The 23,324-nt window shown below is 33.9% G+C and overlaps 1 protein-coding gene across 3 annotated transcripts in view; it reads right to left on the minus strand.

Moving 5' to 3' along the window:
* The window catches only part of Mef2 (myocyte enhancer factor 2), a 253,687-nt gene that overhangs the window by 15,447 nt on the left and 214,916 nt on the right, over positions 1 to 23,324 (minus strand). Inside the window, exons 6-13 of one of the 3 annotated variants that reach the window (XM_067776888.1) lie at positions 14,018 to 14,496; positions 12,334 to 12,537; positions 10,716 to 11,031; positions 8,363 to 8,461; positions 6,077 to 6,204; positions 5,845 to 6,011; positions 4,927 to 5,300; positions 3,551 to 3,622 (exon numbers count right to left, since the gene is read on the minus strand). In XM_067776888.1, coding sequence (XP_067632989.1) covers positions 3,551 to 3,622; positions 4,927 to 5,300; positions 5,845 to 6,011; positions 6,077 to 6,204; positions 8,363 to 8,461; positions 10,716 to 11,031; positions 12,334 to 12,537; positions 14,018 to 14,071 — 1,414 coding nt within the window. In that variant the 5' untranslated portion in view covers positions 14,072 to 14,496. The remainder of the gene's footprint in view (positions 1 to 3,550; positions 3,623 to 4,926; positions 5,301 to 5,844; positions 6,012 to 6,076; positions 6,205 to 8,362; positions 8,462 to 10,715; positions 11,032 to 12,333; positions 12,538 to 14,017; positions 14,497 to 23,324) is intronic. The other 2 variants (XM_067776891.1, XM_067776889.1) reach the window with 2 other exon arrangements.

The following is a 23,324-nucleotide window of genomic DNA, read 5'->3' on the forward strand; positions in this document are numbered from 1 at the left end:
GGAAAGAGTAAGAGGAAAAGCGGGAAGATTTACGAAAGAATGAAAGGGGTGGGGAAGTTGAGTGGGAATTTTAAGGTAAACTAGAAAATGCAGAGGGGAGAGGATATAAGAAGGAAAGAGAGCTTGACAGCGGAGAGGCAGGTAGATAGATAGATAAAGGCAGATCATGTCATATTTCATGTTTGTCGTATAAGCCAATGTTTTTTTTTTTTACATCAGGTAAATTTATAAGCTATGATTTTTTTAAAAATCGTTGCTATAAAATCTGCCGCTATAAACTTTTACACCAGCCAAACTCTTTCTGCTCGATGAGACTACCTCAACGCTTGGTTTACATAGATAAATGTCGGGTCATGGGTCCGTATACCGCTACGATGCCACACCGGGAAAATATTGATCGATATTTGCATTTAAAAAAAATTTTTTTTTTTCTATTGAACTTAAGACCAATGTTTGTATAATTTTTCCAAGCATGAGAACAGCTATACAAAAGGAATGGTGATGGATTTGTGGAAGAGAAGAAATGCGCTCTTAAAATCTCTATTAAGATCTTAGAAAATTCTTAAATTCGTGTAGAAGGAGCAAGGCAGCCTGAAAATTATATGAAAAGGGGGCTGAACTGATCACGAAAACAATGCCGGAATGATCCCGAAGTAATCACTAAAGAGTATCTTAATCATATCAAAACTGATGAAACGGTCTCAGAAATAGCCCCGTCATGGTTCCAAACCTACATAACACAAAATCGATTTTTTGTATTAAAAATTTCCATTTTTTTCTTCTTTGATTCGTAAAAAATCGAAAGAGACAAAAACTTACAACTTTTACTAGATGATCGTAAAACTGTGAATATTCCAAATAAGGCAAGCTTTATTTCATGAAAATCCATGGCTAAACGGTAATATTATTAATAATTAAGTGAATGAAGGGAAAATGCGTATTTTTAATATTTTTGTTTATTTAGTATATTGTCTTTATTTCTATAAAAACATGCATATGGCTTATGTCGCTCACGATAGGTAGTTATCGTAACCTGTTTTTCTAATAAATTTCTTTCTTTTAGACGGGATGCAACTAGCTCTGACTTATCTTTTGAAAGCTCTAGGTCTCTTATAAGATCGTTTAACAAGGACTGTGTCAGAGGCTTTGGGCAAAATCCATCTGATACGCTGTAGATTTTTGAAGACGAAAAAATAGGCGATGGAGGAACTTCAGTATACGTATTATGTTGATTTTCAGGACATGGAACTCCATCTGAATCTAGCAGGGGAAGAGTAAAACAACCAGCTGAAATCGTGGGATAAGACAAAATCACTCCAAACACTCCACAAAACCCAAAAAATATTTTTTTTTCAGAAAACTGTTAAAAATAAAAACTGTTAAAAATAAAATTAATAATTTGGGAAAAATTTTAAACAACGTGACATCAGGACGGACAAGGCGACAACTGTTTCGATTATACCTTGTAAATCTCTTCAAAGCCTTTTCTCCCGGGAGTGGGATTCGATCCCGCGCTCCTACGATAGTTGAAATGGTTACAAACGCATTAAGCTACGTCATGCCTTAGTTGTTGTAAAGTTTTTCCCAATTGCCTTCTTTTGCATATATTAATCTTCTACACATCACATACTTCGTATGTAGTTATGTGTTGAAGTTATGCATGTTTGTAAAGCGGTTTCAGAGAAACTTGGTATTGTTGCTATTTTTGTTCTATTTATAGAACTACAACGAATTAACCAAATGTTGTCTGTTATGTATGAGTTAATCGGGGATTGATGTCACGTTGTTTAAAATTTTCCCAAATTATTAAATAAATTATAAAATTAAAAATTGCTTGAAATAAATGTTTTCATACATTTAAAAAAGCAATACGGGCAATCCCCGATTAACTCATACAAAAAAAAAATATTTTTTGGGTTTTGTGGAGTGTTTTGGTAGAAAAATTGACCCTTTCGCCATTTTTTTTTGCAGGCTCGAAATTTATTTTTTTGGGTATGCGTAGTGGAACTTTTTTTCCTGATCCGAAATCTTATCGAAAAATCGATGGCGCGATATTCGTCCATACAAATCGACCCTGGTTAATATATACTCCACATATAAAATACTTTTGAATTAAAAGGACAAAAAGGTGTGGATTTTGCATTGACTTTATTGGTTGTTCTGTGAAAATGGTTTGACAAGAGATGGCATATCCACATACTTAAAATTGGAATGCACTATTGTTTAGTATGGTCTAATATAGATGCAGATGTGTTTAAATAAAAAAAGTTAGTACGCAAAAATTTTGATTCAATGCCAATTGGCACGTTTTTCACAGCAACGAGTAAGACTTTATGACCTTACGTATCCAGAAATAGGAGCAAAAATTTAGGTTCTCAAACATATAGTGACTTAACATGTTTTAATTACTTATAAAATTTTAAAGAAAATACCTAACTTGTAATTTTATTATTTTTATCATGTAAGTTAATTTATGTATGTATAGTAATAAAGGAATACTCGCAGTCAAGTTTCACATTCTCTTTCCTGAAATAAATGTCTTGCTCATTACTGCAAACCAGTTAGCATAAATAAAAATCAATTTTGTCGAATGGTGTTATTACAAACATTAATCAGTTAAGCAGACATTGCAATAGCTTTAGGGGCAAATTATGTATAATGCAACCAGTAATTATTTCTGTTGTTGTTGTTGTATTAACGACAAAGGCACTCCGCGCAGGTTTTGGAGAGTGTTATCGGTATTGATGGTCCTTTTCCGGATACAGATCCGGTTCGTTCCGATAACAAAGCACCATAAAGGTACTAAGTTGCGTTTATAAATATGAAGGAACTTCAAACTTGGCAATTGAAGTTTATTTCGGAATTGCCCATTCACATAAAAAATTTCGCGAAGCAGTGCTACAAACATTCTTGCTATACAACAAAAATACTTGCTACCATATTTTGTGTCGTATTCCATTGTTATATTGCAGTTTTTAATTGCGAAAAATGTTAGAAAAGTTACCAACGAGTGGGAAGAATAATTTCACTTGCAAAATGTGCCGGCACATGTGGCCTGACTGTGAATATGAGTGACTGCGACGCAAAATGTCACGGCATCATACATAATCTGGCCTAAAAACCCGAGCGACAAGAGTATTTTAGTGTTTTACTATTTATGAATGGCTAAATTTCGTGTGAGATCCATTTCAAAAAGTCCATATGAGCTACAACAAAAGGCGGATTAAACACTGGGCAGAAATAGTGTAGGACACAAGATTTAGGTACATAAAAAGTAGACAAAAACCAAACACCTCGTAGGAAAAATGTCAGAAACGCGATGAAATTTTAAAAAAAGAAACAGTTATGCGTTCTAGTGACCTTTTCTAATATACTTATCAATTTGAATCCAAAGCGTGTATGTATGTATATGTAAATAGTTATGTATGTATGTCTAATGTACATTATATTTGCGTATGTGCTTAATTTATGTATGAATGATTGAAGGGTGGTGAAGTGTGGCATAGTTTTTTTTTTAAATAAAAAGTTACTGGTTTGTTGGCCAAATTACCGGCAAAATTCCATAATCTAGAATTCGTACCCAGTTGCGATCGATATGGATATCCTTCATATTTATCTAGAACTGCGAGGGTTTTAAATTATTTTTTTTATTTTTTTTAAACAATATTTTATACAAACGCGCAATGTAAAGAGAGAAAAAAGAAAAGAATAACAAATGAAATAATAACTAAAAAGGTTTAAAACAATATATATATGTATGTAAAAAGGCGGCATTTAATGGTACTAAACAAACACAAAATTGGACAGAGCGTTGAATTTGTTAAGAAATATGTACATTAGGGTGTCCGTGTTTTATCAACTTTTTTTAATGCATTGGCTCAAAAACTTACGGGGTATTTCGTTCTTTTGTGAAAATTGTTGCCTGCTCGCAACGCAACAGCGTTACACTTTTACCCTGTATAATATGGCGGTATGGCAGTGCAACTCTGTGAAACTCTCAATTCGCTCTTAAGTTCCACATATACTCTGTTAATATGAGTGAATATGGTGAGTTGGAATGTTCTTTGTATGCACTATAAATGTTGAACATTTTCTGGGGTAGGAGTAACTCTATTAAGGCTTTACCATTTACTTAGGCAACAATTTATTTCAGAAAAGATAAGGCTATTAGTTTTAATTTTATACTGTGACGTGACATTTTTAACTTTTTTTGCCTTGAAAACTACATACACACGCCATACAGACGTGGCACTCTAATGTACATACATAAGTCAACTTAAGCTTGGCCAGTGTGCTATACAGCGTATGCTCAACTTTTTCCGAGACGTTTTCTTCTACACGGAAAGTCCAAAGCATTTTTATGTTGCACCGTAAATGCGAATAAGAGGCTGCTAAACCAGTCAGTCCTGCATTCCCAAATACTTTTTCTGCCAACTGGCTGAACATTTTTGGACGCTTTTACTAACCCTACAAAATTTTCTGGCATCTTTTTGTTAAAATTGTGTTTTTATAATTTCGAAAAGCTAAAAAGTTAATATGAAATTTAAAAATAAAAATTTTAAATTATGTCAGCTAATTTTTACATGCCATCGCAAAAGTTTTGCAATAAATAATATTAGTTATTTTTTTAATTAGCAATATTTGGTAGACAAATTTTCACTTTTTTTTGCAAATGCATTAGAGCGCACAACAGCTTTTAAGAAAATAAAAAAAATTTACTTTTACAATAATAAGTAGTACATTTTAAAATACTATTTAATTGGTAAAAAAAATTAAAAAATTATTATTTAATTGTTTAGTATTTTAAAGTAGTTGGTTGCATTATGCTACAGAATAATTAAATGAAGAAAAACGTAGCAATAAATTTATAAATTCTAAAACTAATATAAATATAAAATACGAGTATAAATGATTCGGTTTGCTTACCTCCTTGTGTCGGTGTTAAATGCCCCGTGGAAGAGGGTCTTGAACCGGACATCACCAGATGCTGTTGGGGATGACTTAGAACACTCAAATTGGCAGCTTGTTCAGACGCTGAATTGCCGCTTCCACTGCCGCCCGCTATCACCGCTGTGGCATTCATATTTGCAAGCGAGAGAGCATTAGCACTGGAAACGTTGTTTGATGATCCACCACCACCACTACCACTTCCGCTACTACCCGCTGAGCCATTACTATTTTGCTGATGATGGCAACCTGAGAGATCGCGTGGTGGTGATTGTGGCTCGGATTTAACTCTGATTGATACAGGAGAGGTGGCAGGCGGTGGGGTACTATTCGGCATGGCCAAATGTGGAAGGCTATAAATGTGGAAGAGAAATAATAAGATATTAGTAAAAAGGATTTTTTAAACAAGCACATAACAAGGTTGAACTGTAACTAAGTTAATGCAATAGTTTGATAAATCCAATAAAAACTAACAGTGGACGATGATATTGACAGCAGCCTTGTAAAAGGTCTTCGGCGAACTAAGTTTCGTTCTCTCCGCCAGTAAAACCAACAGTGCATCTTTACGTTTTTCAATATCAAAGTTAGGTATCTGTTTTTCGAATAACTGGTTTTCAGACCGGTCACATATATGTATGTATATTTAAACAAACTTCTTACGTCTTGATGAGCGCAATTTTTACTAAAAGTGAAATTTGTGAATTGGTGTGGAGGGGAGGGGGAGCACAAGTGGGAGTGTTAATGATTAGCCATTTTTCTCTAGGGCCTCAATTTGGATAGGTTTTATTTATATATATATGTACATATATTAACCGATATTTGAGATATCGACCATTAAAGTTTACTGCCCCTAAATTACTTTTGCAAATCAGAATATTTATGTTAAAAATGACTTACCCCGAATGCTGCACAAGTCCTTGATGTGTAGTCCACGGCTGTAAGCCCATAACATCAGAGGAACTCATAGAGAAATCTTGCGGTCCAAATGTATATCCGGTCATGGTGGGTATAGGCGTTTGCAGCGTCACCACTGGCGTATTGAGTGAAGCCTGATTGTGCCGCTGCTATAGGCAAATAATAAATAATTAAAATTTTTTTCATTGATAATTCACGTAATTATGTTACTTACATCTCCATAATTAATCTCATCTGTAGCTGACATGTTTTGAGCAAGTGGCGTTGGTAAGACGAGGCGTAAATTGGAAGCGCGCCCATTTTGGCCGCCAGGCGATTGTTGTTTGTGTGATAAATGATGTGCTACAAAATGAAAACAAAAATAATAATATAATTTGCAATTCGTACAGATATGTTTTCGAAAAAAAACAAAATAAAAGGCCGCAAAAACTCTGAGAAAATTTAATTTGAAAATTTGTTAGTTGGTTGGAGGAATTATTCCAAAATTAATTCAACATAGCTGGAAAAGTTAATTCTGTAATTTTCAAATATAATTTTTCAATGTCTTCGTCTAGCATATCCTGAAAATAAGACGTTTTTGGGAGAAGAAAAGAGTTAACGTTTTTATAAGATCTCTGAATATCTTTATTTCATAAATATTTCTGTGTCACTTTATTGGGGAGTAATATATTCAAGTTTTTGCTATTGATATTGGACAATAGTTGGAGATAAATGTTAATAAGCTGCTTTTTTGAGTACTGAAATTCGATATCATGTAACTTCATTTGTATTAAAACAACTCCGAAACAGTTCTTATACTATCATAATTTGTCTTGAAACGATATCACAAAAAGATATCGAGAATAACTCCGAAATGTTTCGGAGATAGTCTGAGTCTGAAAATAGTCCCAAGATAGGCATGACATAAATGGCTTGAAGATAATCCCCAAAGCATCCTCGAAATAATAACGAAACTGAAAGTAGTCTGGAACTGATCCCGAGGAAAAAATGAGTACCTGGCACGATTAATCTCCCAGGAGATTCATACAGAGCTTCCCTTCCAACATGTGTCGTCGTCCCTTTTACATATTTTATGCCGACTTCGAACGGCAGCTGTCAGGCAGATCAATTTTTGCTAAGAAGCTTTTTCATGACAAAGATACACTCGGACACTTGAAACAGTTTCTTCTAATTGAAAAAACCCTGTTTCTTAATTTTTGCGGTTGCTTTGCCCGGAACTTCTTCCCAGGACCTTTGGTATAGCAGGCGGAGTACGCAAAATCCCGAAATAGTATAAAAAATGATACGCAGATATTCTGAATTATTCAGAAAAGGTATCCAACTATTTCCAAATCAAGGTATTATGATTACCTGAAATAGCTCCAAACCGCTAATCGAAATTGTACTAAAATTATAGTGAAATCCAAAACATAGTTTGAAAAAATTGATCGAAACTATCCTGAGGTAGTACCGACATTGTTCAAATCGATCCTATATACTTTTCCAAAATGGTCCGAAAGAACCCGGAGACAGTTTAACATGCCACTTTCCCGAATGCATCAGTGGAAGGCGGGTTGCATTGTACACTATCCTTGAAGTTATTAGACATCGAGCTATGTTATTATGGATCCAGATTTATTACAATTGCTCCCAGAAGAGCAGCAATGGCACTACCTACTTTCCAAAATTAATAAGACTCCGTTTCAAGAAGCTTTAAACTGATGTAGGATAACCGAAATATATTTCGCAGATTTCTAGTGAAGTTCAAATCAAGATTAACAAAACTAACAAATTTCCAATACTATGAGTTCTCTTTTATTAATAAGTGTAGAAGGTTGCTTTATGAATAAACGTTAAAACCACAGTTTAAACCAGTATTTGTGATAAAAAAACTAAAAGTATGATAAGAGAATGAATTGGAAAAATTATACCCATTTTTAAATAAAAAAATATCTTTCGTGGTAAATGATAAATACATATATGCCACCAAAATGTACATGTAAGTAGCAGGGACCAAACTTAGCAGCCATTTCCGAAATTTCAATTTCCATTTGATCTATTCCATACTTATTTTAATATAACAAAGTTATGCTGGCATGTAGGAAATTCTTAACTCAACTGTCTGTAATGATTTCTCTTTTTTTTTCAAAAAATTATTGTTAAAATTTAACTTTTTTTGCGGAATAAGAGTAAAATTTTTACGGATTTTTTAGGATTTGTCTGCTAAAATTCTTTCTGACCCCTTGTAAGCTTATGGTAGTTTGCAACATGCTTATTTGCATTCGCCAAACAAAAAATTCCGATAATCTGAAAATTTACACCATTTTTTTACAGAAGTTGTTTGGACAGAGTGATATATAAAGGAAAACAAAAAAGAAACATATACGATATAATAAAATATTGTGCAATTAAGAAAACATGGTTGATAAACATTTTTTGTTAAATTTTAGATTGTTAATAAAAATGAAAAACTTATTAAAATTTATTGATTTTTTTTTTTTAATTATTGTTTGATGCCCACCTAAGCCTGGACTCGGCCCTGGACTTGGCGATCCGCCAAGCGGCGAATGTGAATGTGGATAACCATTTGACATCTCCAACATGGAACCGGATGGATAAACTGTATATTGTTGTTGTAATAAACGGATTTGGAAGCGATTTTGTTGGTCGGTTTATGTTTATGAAAAACGTAGATGAATTATTTTTTGGTGAATTTTTTTTTTGTTTTTGATGATTTGTGGTTGCAAATGAAAAGAAAAAACGAGAAAGATAAAAATTTTGTTTTGTAATGCTTGAAAATAAAATATATTTTAAATAAGGAAATATATACAAATTTTATTTCCGCCCATCAAATGGCAAAAATAAATATACATTCAAACGGTGTGTGCAGTAAAATGAACGAAATGAACAGAACAAACTTGAAAACAAACATATCCATAACAAATACATACAAAAAGTTATAGTAATAAATTAAAAAATGCATTATAAATAACAAAAAAAAAAGACAATATATAAATAAAAAAAAACATGCAAGTGAAAGAAAAATTTCATAAAAGGGATGTTCGGGTAGCGGGACTAATTTAGTTCTAATTTTTACAACAACTGAGATTTGTTTTTTGCTAACTTAGAAAGGGCTTTTAGATGTGTAGGTAGAAGCTACTGCTTTTATCCGATTATTTTTTTAAATTGTTCACATTAATTGTGAATAGAAGTTCAGTCCACCAACTATAATGATGATTGGATGATTGTGAATTGTGCTTGATTTACTCTCTCTCAGTGGCGTTTTAAGAAAAGACATTTAGGTGAGGTAGTATTCAACTATATAATGTATGTATATATTATTTTTTTTTTTTCGATATTCGATCGTATTGATTTTTCGATAGGATTTGGGCTCAGGAAAAAAAGTTCCACTACGCATACCCAAATAAAGAATTTTCGAGCATGCGAAATTAAATTTTTTTTACTTTTTTCGATTTTGATTTTTAAGGTTTTTTTCATGACCTACTAAAAAAATTTTCATTTCATAGTAAATTTTCATGTATATACCCTGTCGGGCAGGTTAGTAAGTCATGAAAAAAAACCTTAAAAATTAAAGTCGAAAAAAAGAAATTTCGCAGGCTCTAAAATTCTTTATTTGGGTATGCGTAGTTGAACTTTTTTTCCTGAGCCGAAATCCTATCGAAAAATCGATGGCGCGATATCGGTTAACTTTCGTCCATACAAATCGACCCACCCCAGCATACAATATATTTTTAAATCATTTGTTGTTTAAAAATGACCCTTTCAAAAACGGCTCACATCAGGTTTTGCGGCACGCACCACTTCTAATTTATCTCAACAAGAGTCTTAAATTCTTGTATTGAATAACTTCCGATTTTAGAATTAGGCTGGAGAACGCCCTGTCTCGGAATTTGTTTCAAAAATAGCTATTATGTCAGTACAAGGTACACACTTTTAGAGATGACAAGGGCGTACAAATAATAGGCTAGGGCTGTCTTCAGCCGCATCCTTAAATATGGTGTTTTTGAATAAAAATTAGGAGATCGAGATTTCCTCAAACAAGTTCTGATATAAGCCGTTTTCACATTGTCAGCCGAGATGTACCATTCAGGCATCTCTGTAAAGAATTATTTGGCTCTTATTGCATAATTTGAAATATCAAACCGAATGAAATATGAAATTTTAAACAAGGTGCAGCCTAATGCATGGTACTGCTAAAATTACTATGTTTATTAAGCAATACGTGTGCATGTGTAAAACAAAAAGAAAAATTTTAATTAGAAAACGGTAATTAAAACTAAAAAAAAAATTCAACACAAAATCACACGCTCGGAACAGATGAACAACGCAAGCAAATAACAAGCTCATGGTTCAATTATATGGTTGGCTCATCTCATCAGCTGATTTTATTTATTTCATTGCATGGTCGATGGGATTGTCAAAAGGAGATGACAAACTCAAAATGAAACCAACACATTGGCAACATTTTCTTACACATACAAAAACTGCTAAGTTTTATGTTTCCATTCCATACCATTCGCACCAACACCAATGCACAGATTTTGACAATTTGAGCAGACATATTTTGTTATTGTACAGATGAGCCAACCATATAGTTGAACCATGTCACAAGCCACTCCCAAACAAAAAACGAATAAAATCAAACAAACACTTAAGCAAACATTCGTCAAAAAAAATTGAGTATTCAATAATTAAATAATAATATAAAAGAGCATAGCAAAAAACAAAAATTAAATAAAAATATAATTTCAAAACACAAGAAACAACAATACAACAAACAACTGAACGAATATAACAATAAAATTGAAAAGAAGAAATGTGGTGTGTGCGCCGCGACACTACTCTGTACTAACTTATTAAGGACATCCCACCTGAGTCGGTCTCTGAACTAGACGGCCGTGGGCTAATATTTGTGTGAGACATTTGTGGACTCGCCTGCAGCATTGCATCGCCATATGCACCCGGCACTGGCACTGACACAGGCAATGTATAATTCGTATTACCAATATTACGTCCTGAAGCACTCGCGCCAGCCATTTGAGTGCGTTGTATCATTAATTGAAAGTCTTCATCGATTTTATTGTATTTGGCTTCTGTGCGGGGTGTGAGCGTAAAATCGGCTTCTTGTTCAGGTGAATCTGGTGACATGACGCCATTTTTGTTCTCTTTCTGTGTGGGAGATGGGAGAAAAAGAAAGTTTGATTAAGGAATTAATATAAATTAGTTAAGTGTAGATTAAAACAAATTGTGTGCGAGTTTAAATTGTTGTTGGATGGAGTTTAATTCTGCAATATTTTATGACTGTAACACATTTTTCAGTACGAATCTAACCACCGGTTAAAGCTGTTTAAGCAGTTTAACCTTGCCACTTTATGCTCCCAAAGCCGCAGGATGAAACTCTAGTTAAGTTGAGCTCGCACTGAAAAACTAATTTTGTACTTATATATTCCTGTTCAAAATCTACCAAACTGGAGGTCCTGGGTTCAAGTCACGGGCGAAACAACATCGAACATTTTGAAACAAGTCCCTTTCAATTAGAAAAAAATTTTGCTAGGCGGGCCCTCAACAGTAGTTTGGCAAACCCTCCTAGGATAGTACCGCATAATAATATGCAATTCTTAAACACACGCCACAAATAAACAAATAGTGCTACAACAACTACGACAACATCATACACACATATACACAGGAAGGAATAGAAGCAAGCTTCAGACAAAGAGGAGACGCCGGTACATGACAGAATTATTGGAAAATGTGTTACGCGAATAATCCAAACGCTAGTAGAAACAAAAGAGTTAGGGAGCTCTACCACACCGACAGGCTATGTAAGCGGCGTTACGGTGAAATAAAGTGAAGTTTCAAGTTGGACTATTTTAGTTCACTTGAAAAAAAAGGGCATGTGTTGGCTAATGAAAAAAGTTTGTAACCAAAATAAGGGATTTCCTTATAAAAGAGGCAGTGAAACTGAGTTTCTTAACATTTATATTTGACTATATTTCCCGCTTATTAAATGCTTACAAATACGCCGGGTCTCTAGTAGCAAGGAGTGCAAGTGTTAAAACACGTTGAATTTCGAAATTTGAAATCAGAACTACTGCATTATTGGAAAATTAGCATAAGAAGACAAAGGAAAAAGACCAAAAAAATTATAAATATAGAAATAATAAATTCATAAACAAAAACATTAGTGATGATATCATCGAAACGCAAGATAGACAAGCAACCAAAATTAGGTGGAAATGCGTTAAAAAGCACTCGATAGGCAATCGAAGTGGTGTCTTCAAGATACTCAAACTACGATAATGCAAACACTCGAAGATTTAGGCGTCTATCTCCTTGATATAATCGCTATTGATTTGCGATCATTTTGAATCAATCGCTGTTTTGAACTAGGTTCGCGATATTTCGAAATTTCCAGAATAAATCTAAGTTTTTTAAAAAAAGGCACACGTTTAAATGATTTTTACTTACCTCAATTATATTTTTATTCGTAAGCGACTCATGAGGCTCGTTATATTCGGTATATTTGAGCAGGACTTTGTCCATATCTGTACTGGCATATTGATATAATTTATTACTTGATGAGAAAATGATAAGCGCAATTTCACAGTCACACAAAACCGATAGCTCATAAGCTTTCTTCATTACGCCAAATTTGCGCTTGTTGAACGTAACCTGCAAGAAAACAAAGATTTATATAGAAGCTTTTTTACTTAGACTTTCATTTATGTATCAAATAATATTGAATTATGGAGTGTATTTATTACATAAGTTTAAACTTAATTTTTTTATTCATATGTTCTTTCCATGACATATAAACACTCACAAGTGCATCCCTGAACTACGTCTGCTACTACAATGCCGTCATTAATTTTATAATTTAAGCCTAAACTACTTTGCTACGAACCTTGTTTGGCAGCAGTGCAGTGTCTGTCGTTGTGCAGTCCAGCCTTGAATTCCAATGAATCGATTTTGCAAGACACCACTTACCAACGCAGGACACGAAGTGCCGACAGATAATGCAAGTGTTCTTGCAACAGTGGATATTTATGAATATAATGCCACACACGCATACATGCAACCATACAGCCAGCCCCCCGTAATATTCGCAGAGGTAAGAATATCTGATATTCCCACTTGGTGGCAAGTGGGTGAAAACAACTGTATGGTTTCACTATTTCATGCATGGACTCTTTTTGTAATGGTATTTACCTGATGCATATTTCATCCACAGTAATGATTAAGCTATGATCCCAAACTAAGGAAAGGCACCTAAATATATTCTTGACCCCGCCCGGGAGGGAATGAATTTGCAGAGGGAATCACCGCTGGGTTATCTCCTGAGGAATATGAGAATTTGCTGTTGGTCAACCGGGATGATTGCGAGGCCTTAAGGTCCTTATGACCATTCATGGATAGAAAAGAAAATTGAGAAGGAAACTAGCTTCTCAAGCTAAACAAATGTGTAGTAAGAGTATTTACGGGTGTCCTCACAGGTCAGTGCGCTATTGCACCAATGCGGTGGCACATGCCAACAAGCTCCCGCTGTCACGATGAGATAGAGTGAATAAGTTGCAATAACATTGCAGTACAGAATATTTATTCTCTGTGAAGAGAATACATCAACCCGAAAAAATTACTTTGTACTAAAGTTTTTTTGTACCCAAAAAAAAAAACAAACCGAAAACTGACGAAAACAGCTATTGAAATAAGAAAAATTGGGAGTGATTTTTTACTTTCGGTCAATTTAGTTTGATTTAATTTTGTTTTTTTAATTAAGAAATGTTTTTCTTCATTTTAACAAAAGCGCTAGTAATTCCGTCCTCGCAAGGGAGTCAAACGTTTCAAAGTTCTATTGGAATTAAATTGGAAAAATTGGGGAGCATTTTTTCTTGATGTAACGGTAAGTTTTATAAAAAAATATAAGGTTTTTACTCAATTAATAGATTTTTTTTTTCAAGATACTTTTTTCATTTAAGCTATATGCTTTTTCCAGAGTGTCTTTTAGTACAAATACTTATCTTCATGGACGTTTTGTTAAATATATGGAATATTTGCAAGATACTAACATATTTTTTGTACTTTTTCTTAATCTTTGTTAGAGTGTATTTTCCTCAAAAGTAAATAAAAAAATATATATTTTGGGTTTCCTTACCTGCCGATTCCGCTCATCTGTGATGCGTGATATTTGTATTTTTTTTCTACCCATTTTGTGCTTTTATCACCTTCAATGTTTGTTTGATAAAATCTGTTTCGCGCAAAATCCAAGTTGAAACACCCTTAAGGATTATTGAAAAAATATTTTTGTTTGGTAAATATTTTAATGTTTCGCTGTTTAATTTTGCTTGTTTAGAGTGCTCCTTTTATACACTTTTCAAGGGAGATGCTTCCCTCTCTTTTTTATGTTAATTTGTAAAAAGTTTTAAAAATCTTCATGATTTTCCCAGGAAAACCAAATGTTGCCGCTCAAAGGCAAACTTAGCTTTCACTGTTGGACGGTTATGCAGTTTTGTGTTTGTTTTTATTTGGTATTAATTTTTTGTTAATTCTATTTTATTTTTTTGTAATTGAGTATAAGTGCCGTAATTGTACGATTAATTTTTAAAAACAGGTAGCGTAGTTGCATGAAAGATCCTGCAATGAAAAGAGGAAAGAATGCAATTTAGACAAATTTAAATGAAATAAAGTAAAAATATCTTATCTAATAACATAAATAATTAAGGTGGGATGTTATGGTTATACAATTTTGAAAAAGGGGTCCCAGGTCCTCTGAAAATACTAAGCTTTTTATTACTTTTAAACCAGTAAGATCAACTAGGCATATTATTTTGAAAAAAGAGGGATTCGCGTCTCTTTAAAATAATTTTTTTTAAATTATTTTTTTAATAACATTTTAATCATTAACACTACTAAGCGTGTGACCTTAACTAGTGAATTTAGATCAAAGCCATTTTTCCAAACTTGGCAGTATCACCACCCCGATCCATGATACTTTCGGGACTGTCACGTGAATCCTTTGCGATCAGGATCAATTCAGAAAAACGCACTTTGATAACTAGCTGAATGGATAGTTGAAATTTGTTTGGATGTACATACATATATTGGAAAGATTTTCCGTTATCCCTTGTCAAATTTGGTTTTTTTTGGCCTAAAATGGAACATGTTTATTGGAAAATAATATTAAAATGGTTTGTTTTGGTGTGGACCTGCCCTTTTGTAGGCCAACATGTTTCAAATAAGGCCATCCTATTCGTTTAACAATTCTTGTGCTAAAATTTTCTTTATGTTTTATTAATTTTTTTGTTTTTGCAGTTATTCTTATTATTCTTTGGACTACAAAGGAAAAAAATAGATATCCTGAGCAAACACAAAATATTCTCCTACGCAATTTAATTGCCATACTCGATAATATTTTTAAAGATATCAATAGATACATAAAACGTAAGTCGTTGAGCAGCCACTAATTGCAATTTCAATTTACTGTTAAAGGAGAATTCATTATGTAAATTTCATATTAGCAATAAGCTTCAAATATTTCATCGCAGCAGCATTGTGACAGAATAACAATAACAACAGCAAAAGTGAAAAGACGTAGCAAAATAATTATTCTCGATCCCGTTGCTGGTGATCAGCCAGCAATGCCTAAGAAAACTAAACAAACAACAATAAACTGCGAAAACAAACAGCAAAGTAGAAAATGATGTAGCAACTGTTAAAGGGAGGCAAAGTCATCAACTTAAAAGTAAATACATACCTGCCACTTACCTATAATAATCCTATTGCAATTACAAACATATAACAATAATTCAATATTGGCAGCCGTCGTACGTTTTGCGTCAATCGACATCAGAAAAATCAGAGAAATCCTCAGGAGAAAACAAAACGGTGGTGAGAAGGCGGTGTTAAAACACAACAGAAAATACGTAAGCAGGGCTGGATATGTGTGTTTGTAAAATGCTTTAGGTTATGCAAACAAGAGAAGAAGAAAAAACGAAAAAAGTCAAGAGGAAATGAGGAAAAACGAACAGCAAATTGCGTACGCTGTTGCTTTAACAGCCGCGGGTAAGGGAAAAATTAATATGGAAATAGAATAAAAGAATTTCGCAACTCCCGAGTAAATTCGTGCATTAAGTAGTAGAGAAACTAATAAAGTGGCGGTGATGTGCCTAAGGCCTTACTCAATGTACCATTTTGAGCAGCTAAATGTTGCTCATACGCCACGTATGCCTCATGGTTATGGATGACGACGTGATAGACGCGCATAAATATACAAAGATACCCCCATTTACGAGCGAAATGAACTGAAACAAGTAAGGAAGGCTAAGTTCGGGTGTAACCGAACATTACATACTCAGCTGAGAGCTTAGCTGCGTTCGTTTCGTATGGTTTCGTAAATGGTTTATAAGTGGCTTTTAATTCCATATCACATACGTTTGGGAAATATCGACCAAATTGTAGACCAAGGGTGACGTTTTTTGGAACGACTTTTCTTCATCCTTTGTCAAATAAGGGAAAATCACCATGTAGGAAAATGACATGAGTATCGAATGAAAGGTATTAAAGAGTATTTTAAAAGAAAGTGTGCCTTAGTTCTATAGGTGGACGCCTTTTCGAGATATCGCCATAAAGGTGGACCAGGGGTGACTGTATAATGTGTTTGTACTACATGGGTATCAAATTAAAGGTATTAATGAGGGTTTTAAAATGCAGTGGCCCTTAGTTATATATGTGAAGACGTTTTCGAGATATCGACCAAAATGTGGGCTAGGGTGACCCAGAACATCATCTGTCGGGTACCGCCAATTTGTTTATATATGTAATACCACGAACAGCATTCCTGCCATGATCCAAGGGCTTTTGATTTCGCCTTACAGAACTTTTTCACACCCATTTTACAAAGTTTTTTCTTAGGTTATATTTTACGTCAAAAAACCAATCCAATTGCCATGTTTCATCCCTTTTTTCGTATTTGGTATATAATTATGGCATTGTCATTTTTCGAAATTTTCGATATCGAAAAAATGGGCGTGGTCATAGTCGGATTTCGGCAATTTTTTATACAAGATAAAGTAAGTTCAGATAAGTACGTGAACTAAGTTTAATAAAGATATATCGATTTTTGCTCAAGTTATCGTGTTAACGGCCGAGCGGAAGGACAGACGGTCGACTGCGTATAAAAACTGGGCGTGGCTTCAACCGATTTCGCCCATTTTCAGAGAAAATAGTTATCGTCCTAGAATTTAACACCTTACCAAATTTCACAAGGATTGGTAAATTTTTGTTCGACTTATGACATTAAAAGTATTCTAGACAAATTAAATGAAAAAGGGCGGAGCCATGCCCATTTTGATATTTTCTTTTATTTTTGTATTTTGTTGCACCATATCATTACTGGAGTTGAATGTTGACGTAATTTACTTATATACTGTAAAGATATTCAATTTTTTGTAAAAATTTGACTTTCAAATTTTTTTTTTCTTTAAGTGGGCGTATTCGTCATCCGATTTTGGTAGTTTTTATTTAGAACACATATAGTAACAGCAGTAACTTTCCTGCTACATTTCATCATGATATCTTCAGCGACTGCCAAATTACAGCTTGCCAAACTTTTAGATTACCTTCTTTTAAAAGTGGACGGTGCCACGCCCATTGCCCAAAATTGACTAGTTTTCTATTTGGCGTCATAAGGTCAACCCACCTACTAAGTTTCATCGCTTTATCCGTTTTTGGTAATGAATTATCGCACTTTTACAGTTTTTCGAAACTTTCGATATCGAAAAAGTGGGCGTGGTTATAGTCCGATTTCGTTCATTTTAAATAGCGGTCTGATTGATTGCCCAGGAACTTACATACCAAATTTTATTAAGATACCTCAAAATTTACTCAAGTTATCGTGTTAATGGACAGACGGACGGACATGGCTAAATTAATTTCTTTTTTCGCCCAGATCATTTTGATATATAGAAGTCTATATCTATCTCGATTAGTTTATGCCGTTACGGGTTACCGTTATGCGAACAAAATTAATATACTCTATGAGCTCTGCTCAGCTGAGTATAAAAAGGTATAAAGTCGGCCCTTTATAAAAATACGAGGTTTCCCACAGTGAAAGGTAGTAGGAAAAAATTAAGAAGGGCAAATATGAAAAGCTATAAAGCATGGGTAGAAAGTAACGTTATCATATTGGTGTAAGTATGTAAGTATAAGCTTTTAAACGTCACACGTGTCTGACATGAGTGCAAGTGTTGAGTTTTTTTACTTACAAGTTTTTATGTGATACTGCCTTTTGCTGCTTTAGTAGATATACGGAAATTGCGCAAATATGGGAAAATATGTATTTAATATCTGATTATTACAAAACAAACTTTGTCCGTCTTTTGTATGAAAGAAAATGAGCAACACGCTCGAAAAAAAATCTCAAAGCTCAACGGCAGTTGATATCGTTTTGAAACTTGCGCATTGCTGAGATCAATTGAATGAGCTACAAAACTGCGTACTTGAAAAAATTCAGAAAACACCTAAAAAAAATTTGAAAATTTTTAAGGCAAATTTTTAGCATTCGTTGAATTGCTGTGAATTTTATTCTTAAATAATGAACCTGAATTCTTAGGAAATCGGAAAGAGTAAGCATTGTATTTTAACAGAACAAAAATTAACAGAACTTAAAGCAGTTGTGAATACTGTGTAGCTATTAGGTCGTTTAAAGATGCGTTGAATTTTTGGATTTTTTTTTTTTAATTCTTCCTCACAAAAAATAAATCCCTGAGTACGATGAAATACTAGAGTATAACGGGCTACAAAATTCCGATTTTTATACTCAGTTGAGCAGAGCTCACAGAGTATATTAAGTTTGATTGGATAACGGTTGGTTGTACAGGTATAAAGGAATCGAGATAGATATAGACTTCCATATATCAAAATCATCAGGATCGAAAAAAAATTTGATTGAGCCATGTCCGTCCGTCCATTAACACGATAACCTGAGTAAATTTTGAGGTATCTTGATGAAATTTGGTACGTAGGTTCCTGAGCACTCATATCAGATCGCTATTTAAAATGAACGATATCGGACTATAACCACGCCCACTTTTTCGATATCGAATATTTCGAAAAACCGAAAAAGTGCGATAATTCATTACCAAAGACAGATAAAGCGATGAAACTTGGTAGGTGGGTTGAACTTATGACGCAGAATAGAAAATTAGTAAAATTTTGGACAATGGGCGTGGCACCGCCCACTTTTAAAAGAAGGTAATTTAAAATTGTTGCAAGCTGTAATTTAGCAGTCGTTGAAGATATCATGATGAAATTTGGCAGGAAGGTTACTCCTATTACTATATGTACGCTTAATAAAAATTAGCAAAATTGGAGAAGGACCACGCCCACTTTAAAAAAAAATTTTTTTTAAAGTAAAATTTTAACAAAAAATATAATATCTTTACAGTATATAAGTAAATTATGTCAACATTCAACTCCAGTAATGATATGGTGCAACAAAATACAAAAATAAAACAAAATTTCAAAATGGGCGTGGCTCCGCGCTTTTTCATTTAATTTGTCTAGGATACTTTTAATGCCATAATTCGAACAAAAATTTACCAATCCTTTTGAAATTTGGTAGGAGCATAGATTTTATGACGTTAACTGTTCTCTGTGAAAATGGGCGAAATCGGTTGAAGCCACACCCAGTTTTTATACACAGTCGTCCGTCTGTCCTTCCGCATGACCCTTAACACGATAACTTGAGCAAAAACCGACATATCTTTACTGAACTTAGTTCACGTACTTATCTGAACTCACTTTATTTTGGTATAAAAAGTGAACGAAATCCGACTATGACCACGCCCACTTTTTCGATATCGAAAATTACGAAAAATGAAAATAATTGGATTGTTTTATTGACGCGAAATATAACTTTAGAAAAAAACACTACCATATTAAGTAGAAGAAAATGAAAGTTCTGCAGTGCGAAATAAAAAACCCTTGAAATCTTGGCAGGTACATATATAAATAAATTAGCGGTATCCAACAGATGATGTTCTGGGTCACCCTGGTCCACATTTTGGTCGATATCTGGAAAACTTCTTCACATATATAACTACCACCACTCCCTTTTAAAACTCTCATTAATACCTTTAATTTGATACCGATATCGGACAAACAAATTCTAGGGTCACCCCTGGTCCACCTTTATGGCGATATCTCGAAACGGCGTCCACCTATAGAACTAAGGATTACTCCCTTTTAAAATACTCATTAACACCTTTCATTTGATACCCATATCATGCAAACAAATTCTAGAGTCAACCCTGATCCAGCTTTATGGCGATATCCCTAAATGGCGTCCACCTATAGAACTATGGCCCACTTCCTCATAAAATACTCTTTAGTGCCTTTCATTTGATACCCATGTCATACAAACACATTCCAGGGTTTCCCTCGGTTCATTTTCCCTTATGTTGTCACCATAGCTCTCAACTGAGTATGTAATGTTCGGTTGCACCCGAACTTAACCTTCCTTACTTGTTTTACTTTAAATTTTTGTTGAACATTTTCGATTTTTTCTTTTTTTTAATTTTTAAAATATGTGTACAAAGTTTAAGTTTAATTCTTTGGTGTAAAATTCCAACGAGAAAAACACACAAATTAAAACGAAAATAAATGTTCTGAGTTGGAGCTTTTCGGCCGGTTGGTTTATAGGCAAAATTAAAATTTTCCTTAACCCATCTACGCGTTTCAATGCTTTCGCATCTTCATCAGGGAGTATCCTAATATTTTTTTAACTACTTACATCCATAATTTTATACTTCATGCTTTTGTTACATGCTTAAGGTTATACTTTTTTCCTAAACTTCGTTAGCTTGCATACGTAAGCAAATATATAGCTATTATAACTGTATATAACCTCGTCACTGCCATTGTCCTTGTCATGGTTATAGTTTATAGCAAGTCCGTTTCGTCTGGTAGCAGTTAAAATGTTTAGATACATACATACATACATACGCATATTACGACATACCAGTCTATTTAGATTCGATTTTTTTACGAATACGTAAAGATTTCCTCCGTTGTAGATGAAGAGATTATTTATTTTGCAAAATAAATGTTTTGGGAGATTGAGGGCCGTTTTCTCGCATAAACTTTAAGGTTAATTTATCGGATAAAAACATTTTTTGTAAAAAAAAATTGTCTTTCATAGGCCAGTTAAATTTTTAAGTTCACCCTAAATCTTAAACCTGTATAACAAAAATTTTTATTTTATATTTGAAGGTTTGGCTGTTTTTTTATTACGGGTAAATATTCAATTACAACTTATTACAATTACATTAAATTCATATTTACATATTTACACAATTTTTCCTCAGAATCGTAGAACTATTAGTTTGCGAATAAATATACGAAGTATGGAGTCATAAATGAGCTTCGTAAAACTGTTAAAGCGTAAACTGTTGACATGAAAAAAATAATAATTTATGTTCCTCTAAACAAAGTAGAAGAGCGAGTAAAAGCGGCCAAATTAATATTATTGTGCGGCGAAATGTTCAATTCAAGGTTAAGGTTATTTGGTCGTAGTTTTCCATTATGCTGCTTCTGTAGGTGCTGAGTACAAAGTGGTAGTGATGTTCGGACATTTCGACTAAGTATGACTGAGTGACGAATGCAAACGACGGCATGCGCAACTCAACTACATGCAAGGGCAGAAAAAAGCCTAGGTTAAGGGAATTCTGAGTGCGCCACACCAACGTGAACAAGTGAATGGCCGCATGGCAATTTCGAGGTTAACGACTAACCAAAAAATTATTTAGTTTTAGTTACGTATGCACGTGAGCATGTAGTTGTGAAAAATTATGTACAAATAGGTGAAAATGATTATTTGACTGTGAGGTCGATAGGGCGAGAGTTGAATGAAAAAGCAGCTGCGTGAATACGGAAAAGAATAATAATGAAATTAAATCAAAGGCAAAAAATTTCAATAACACTTTTTGATTTTTAATCAATGCTTTGGACGCTGATAATTTTGAATTACTGGAAGGGCCATGAAATTTTTATAATCTTGAAAACCGTGCTCTGCTTAGGCTACTTAGCCGATGATTTTATGGTTGAAAAACTTTCCATAAAGTTTCTATCGTGACTTACCAAAAGTTTGGTGAGTCCAGAATTTTTCGGGCTTTGTTACTACTCGGTCCACTAGAGCTGCTGAACCCATTTGAATGGGATAACTTCGTTCTCTGGTTTACGTTTTTAATTCGAAATATCTTTGAATTCACATCGCGAACTTTTCTGCACTTCGGAACTATCCCCGAAACATTTCAAGATTACTTCGGAATGTGGATTTTTTCAGGCACATGTTAGGACTATTTCAAAATAGTTTCGGTTTTCGCGACTATTTTGGGATCATTTGAAAACCTTTCTGCATAATATTTTGGGATAATTTTCGTAACCATTTTGACGTAATTTCAGGACTATCTTCAAAAAATTTAATATCTTTACAATATATAAGTATATTATGTCAACATTCAACTCCAGTAATGATATGGTGCAACAAAATACAAAAATAAAAGAAAATTTCAAAATGGGCATGGCTCCCCCCTTTTTCATTTAATTTGTCTAGAATACTTTTAATGTCATAAGTCGAACAAAAATATACCAAGCCTTGTGAAATTTGGTAAGGGCATAGCTTCTATGACGATAACTGTTTTCTGTGAAAATGGGCGAAATCGTTTGAAGCCACGCCCAGTTTTTATACACAGTCGACCGTCTGTCCTTACGCTCGGCCGTGAACACGAAAGCTGGAGCAAAAATCGATATATCTTTACTAAACTTAGTTCACGTACTTATCTGAACTCAATTTATATTGGTATTAAAAATGGGCGGAATCCGACTCTGACCACGCCCACTTTTTCGATATCGAAAGCTTCGAAAAATTAAAAAAAAATGTCATAATTCTATACCAAATACGAAAAAAGATGAAGCATGGTTATTGGATTGGTTTTTTAACGCAAAAAATAACTTTAGAAAGAGCTTTGTAAAATGGGTGTGACATCTACCATATTAAGTAGAAGAAAATGAAAAAGTTCTGCATGGCGAAATCAAAAGCCCTTGCCATCATGGCCGAAATGTGGTTCGTGGTATTACACATATAAATAAGTTAACGGTACCCGACAGATGATGTTCTGGGACACCCTGGGCACACATTTTGGGCGATATCTCGAAAACGCCTTCACATATATAACTAAGGGCCATTCCCTTTTAAAACCCTCTTCAGTACCTTTCACTTGATACCCATGCCATATAAACTCATTCCAGGATTACCTCAAGTTCATTTTCCTACATGGTGATTTCCCCTTTTTTGACAAAGGATGAAGGAAAATCGTTCCAAAAAACGCCACCCTTGGTCTACAATTTGGTCGATATTTCCCAAACGTATGTGATATGGAATTAAAAACCACTTATAAACCATC

Source organism: Eurosta solidaginis, chromosome 3, assembly GCF_040869045.1.
Source record: "Eurosta solidaginis isolate ZX-2024a chromosome 3, ASM4086904v1, whole genome shotgun sequence".
NCBI lineage: Eukaryota > Metazoa > Arthropoda > Insecta > Diptera > Tephritidae > Eurosta > Eurosta solidaginis.